The sequence below is a fragment of the Salmo salar genome, unplaced genomic scaffold, assembly GCF_905237065.1.
Source record: "Salmo salar unplaced genomic scaffold, Ssal_v3.1, whole genome shotgun sequence".
Classification (NCBI taxonomy): Eukaryota; Metazoa; Chordata; class Actinopteri; order Salmoniformes; family Salmonidae; genus Salmo; species Salmo salar.
In genome coordinates this window covers 172773-177500 of record NW_025549165.1, presented here as the reverse complement: position 1 = coordinate 177500, position 4728 = coordinate 172773, and the positions used below count along the sequence as shown (strand labels likewise).

The 4728-nt window shown below is 49.2% G+C and overlaps 1 protein-coding gene across 1 annotated transcript in view; it reads left to right on the top strand.

The window, feature by feature from the left end:
- Positions 1–4429, top strand: part of LOC106590801 (plexin-B3) — a gene marked incomplete at its 5' end in the record, with an annotated part of 87053 nt that extends 82624 nt beyond the window's left edge. Inside the window, 3 exon segments of the mRNA XM_045713070.1 lie at positions 2255–2330; positions 2902–2976; positions 3766–4429. Of these exon segments, the coding sequence (XP_045569026.1) occupies positions 2255–2330; positions 2902–2976; positions 3766–3870 (256 nt within the window).
- Between the last annotated feature and the right edge of the window lie 299 nt (positions 4430–4728).

The window sequence follows — 4728 nt, the reverse complement described above, 5'->3', positions numbered from 1 at the left end:
CCAGGTATTACAGTGTTCTGTGGGTATTGTTCCAGGTATTACAGTGTTCTGTGGGTATCGTTCCAGGTATTATAGTGTTCTGTGGGTATTGTTCCAGGTATTACAGTGTTCTGTGGGTATTGTTCCAGGTATTACAGTGTTCTGTGCGTATTGTTCCAGGTATTATAGTGTTCTGTGGGTATTGTTCCAGGTATTATAGTGTTCTGTGGGTATTGTTCCAGGTATTACAGTGTTCTGTGGGTATTGTTCCAGGTATTACAGTGTTCTGTGGGTATTGTTCCAGGTATTATAGTGTTCTGTGGGTATTGTTCCAGGTATTACAGTGTTCTGTGGGTATCGTTCCAGGTATTACAGTGTTCTGTGGGTATTGTTCCAGGTATTATAGTGTTCTGTGGGTATTGTTCCAGGTATTATAGTGTTCTGTGGGTATCGTTCCAGGTATTATAGTGTGTTCTGTGGGTATTGTTCCAGGTATTATAGTGTTCTGTGGGTATTGTTCCAGGTATTATAGTGTGTTCTGTGGGTATTGTTCCAGGTATTATAGTGTTCTGTGGGTATTGTTCCAGGTATTACAGTGTTCTGTGGGTATTGTTCCAGGTATTACAGTGTTCTGTGGGTATTGTTCCAGGTATTACAGTGTTCTGTGGGTATTGTTCCAGGTATTATAGTGTTCTGTGGGTATTGTTCCAGGTATTACAGTGTTCTGTGGGTATTGTTCCAGGTATTACAGTGTTCTGTGGGTATTGTTCCAGGTATTACAGTGTTCTGTGGGTATTGTTCCAGGTATTATAGTGTTCTGTGGGTATTGTTCCAGGTATTATAGTGTTCTGTGGGTATTGTTCCAGGTATTACAGTGTTCTGTGGGTATTGTTCCAGGTATTATAGTGTTCTGTGGGTATTGTTCCAGGTATTATAGTGTTCTGTGGGTATTGTTCCAGGTATTATAGTGTTCTGTGGGTATTGTTCCAGGTATTACAGTGTGTTCTGTGGGTATTGTTCCAGGTATTACAGTGTGTTCTGTGGGTATTGTTCCAGGTATTATAGTGTTCTGTGGGTATTGTTCCAGGTATTATAGTGTTCTGTGGGTATTGTTCCAGGTATTATAGTGTTCTGTGGGTATTGTTCCAGGTATTATAGTGTTCTGTGGGTATTGTTCCAGGTATTATAGTGTTCTGTGGGTATTGTTCCAGGTATTATAGTGTTCTGTGGGTATTGTTCCAGGTATTATAGTGTGTTCTGTGGGTATTGTTCCAGGTATTACAGTGTTCTGTGGGTATTGTTCCAGGTATTATAGTGTTCTGTGGGTATTGTTCCAGGTATTATAGTGTTCTGTGGGTATTGTTCCAGGTATTATAGTGTTCTGTGGGTATTGTTCCAGGTATTATAGTGTTCTGTGGGTATTGTTCCAGGTATTATAGTGTTCTGTGGGTATTGTTCCAGGTATTATAGTGTTCTGTGGGTATTGTTCCAGGTATTATAGTGTTCTGTGGGTATTGTTCCAGGTATTATAGTGTTCTGTGGGTATCGTTCCAGGTATTATAGTGTGTTCTGTGGGTATTGTTCCAGGTATTATAGTGTTCTGTGGGTATTGTTCCAGGTATTATAGTGTGTTCTGTGGGTATTGTTCCAGGTATTATAGTGTTCTGTGGGTATTGTTCCAGGTGTTACAGTGTTCTGTGGGTATTGTTCCAGGTGTTACAGTGTTCTGTGGGTATTGTTCCAGGTATTATAGTGTTCTGTGGGTATTGTTCCAGGTATTACAGTGTTCTGTGGGTATTGTTCCAGGTATTACAGTGTTCTGTGGGTATTGTTCCAGGTATTACAGTGTTCTGTGGGTATTGTTCCAGGTATTATAGTGTTCTGTGGGTATTGTTCCAGGTATTATAGTGTTCTGTGGGTATTGTTCCAGGTATTACAGTGTTCTGTGGGTATTGTTCCAGGTATTATAGTGTTCTGTGGGTATTGTTCCAGGTATTATAGTGTTCTGTGGGTATTGTTCCAGGTATTAAAGTGTGTTCTGTGGGTATTGTTCCAGCTATTACAGTGTGTTCTGTGGGTATTGTTCCAGGTATTATAGTGTTCTGTGGGTATTGTTCCAGGTATTATAGTGTTCTGTGGGTATTGTTCCAGGTATTATAGTGTTCTGTGGGTATTGTTCCAGGTATTATAGTGTTCTGTGGGTATTGTTCCAGGTATTATAGTGTTCTGTGGGTATTGTTCCAGGTATTATAGTGTTCTGTGGGTATTGTTCCAGGTATTATAGTGACATCCACAGTGCAGCGTCTGGCTGTTACCAAGAGATGAACTCTACTCTAACAGAGCTGTCTGGGGTGAGTGGATTTACTACCTCTCCTCTCCTCCCCTCCTCACCCCCTCTCCTCTTCTCTCTTCCCCTCCTCACCACCTCTCCTCACCTCCTCTTCTCCTCTTCTCTCCTCCCCTCCTCTCCCCTCCTCCTCACCACCTCCCCTCTCCCCTCCTCCTCTCCCCTCCTCACCCCCTCTCCTCTTCTCTCCTCCCCTCCTCACCACCTCTCCTCACCTCCTCTTCTCCTCTTCTCTCCTCCCCTCCTCTCCCCTCCTCTCCTCTCCTCACCACCTCTCCTCTCCCCTCCTCCTCTCCCCTCCTCACCACCTCTCCTCTCCCCTCCTCCTCTCCTCTCCTCTCCCCTCCTCCTCTCCCCTCCTCACCCTCTCTCCCCTCCTCATCACCTCTCCTCTTCCCTCCTCCCCCATCCTGTCCTCCTCTCCCCTCCTGTCCACTCTACTCCACCTAGCTCTGCTCTACTTTACTGTGAGATTATTATGGAGTCTATGCAGTTAAATATACATTATAGATCATGTTGTTGTGATGTCCAACACAGTAGATTGTAACATTGTGTTTCCATGTCTGACTTTTCAGAGTTTTGGATCAGACATGAACAGTCTGGTGGCTCTGCTTGAGTTGTATAAATACATCAACAAATACTACGACCAGGTATATATATATATATATACACACACACATACACACACACTACACACACACCACCCCACCACCCCACCCACCCCACCACCACCCCACCACACCACCCCACCACACCACCCCACCACCACCCCACCCCACCACCACCACCCCACCACACCACCCCACCACCACCACCCCACCCCACCACCACCACCCCACCCCACCACACCACCCCACCCCACCACACCACCCCACCACCACCCCACCCCACCACACCCCACCCCACCACAGTCCACCCCACCACCCCACCCCACCCCACCCCACCACACCCCACCCCACCACAGTCCACCCCACCACCCCACCCCACCCCACCACCCACCCCACCCCACCCCACCACCACCCCACCACCCCACCCCACCACACCACCCCACCCCACCACCCCACCCCACCCACCCACCCCACCACACCACCCCACCACACACCACCCCACCACCACCCCACCACACCACCACCACCACCACACCACCCCACCACCACCACCACCACCACCCCACCACCACCACACCACCCCACCACCCACCCACCCCACCACCCCACCCCACCCCACCACCCCACCCCACCCACACCCCACCACACCCCACCACCACCACCCCACCCCACCACCCCACCCCACCCCACCCCACCACCCCACCCCACCCCACCACCACCACCCCACCCCACCCCACCCCACACCACCCCACCACCCCACCCCACCCCACCACACCCCACACCACCCCACCCCACAGTCCTTTCTAGGTAGTAATGTTGTTGTCTCTGTAGATCATCACATCTCTGGAGGAGGATGGAGCTGGACAGAAGATGCAGCTGGCCTATCGTCTACAGCAGGTCGCCGCCCTGGTGGAGAACAAGGTCACTGACCTTTAACCCCTGATCTCTGACTCCTGGCCTATCGTCTACAGCAGGTCGCCGCCCTGGTGGAGAACAAGGTCACTGACCTTTAACCCCTGATCTCTGACCTGGTGGAGAACCACAGACGGACAGAGCTGCGTTTAGTACCACAGAACGTTACAGCAGAGAACGCGAAACACTCAGATCCACTTCCTCTCATGGGGTTCTTTTTTTTTCTCCCCGGGGCGGACCCACTCTCGTCTGCATATTGCTCCCGCCCGCGGAGGGGCTGCCTCAGAGCGAAACATCTCACGGGAAAAATTAATTCTGTTAAGGGGCGGAGTTGTTTCCGCGCCAGATATTATGGAGGAACTGAACTCAACCGGGGAAAAGCACACTTACACAGACCATTTAAATAAACTATCTTCCTCATCCACCGTATATGCTTTATGTTGTGTGTGCGTGTGCGTGTGCGCGTGTGTGTGTGTACATGGTTCTGATGTTGCTTCCAGAGGCAGTTTGGAACTCGGTAGTGAGCGTTGCAACCGAGGACAGATGATTTTTACGCGTTTCAGCACTCGGCTGTCCCGTTCTGTGAGCTTGTTGTGGCCTACCACTTTGTGGCTGTGCCGTTGTTGCTCCTAGACATTTCCATTTCACAATAACAGCACTTACAGTTGACCCGGGCAACTCTAGCAGGGCAGAAATGTGATGAACTGACTTGTTGGAAAGGTGGCATCCTATGATGGTGCCACGTTGAAAGTCACTGAGCTTTTCAGTAGGGTCCATTCTACTGCCAATGTTTGTCTATGGAGATTGCATGGTTGTGTGCTTAATGTTATCCACCTATCAGCAACGGGTGTTTCTGAAATATAATCCCCTAATTTGAAGGGG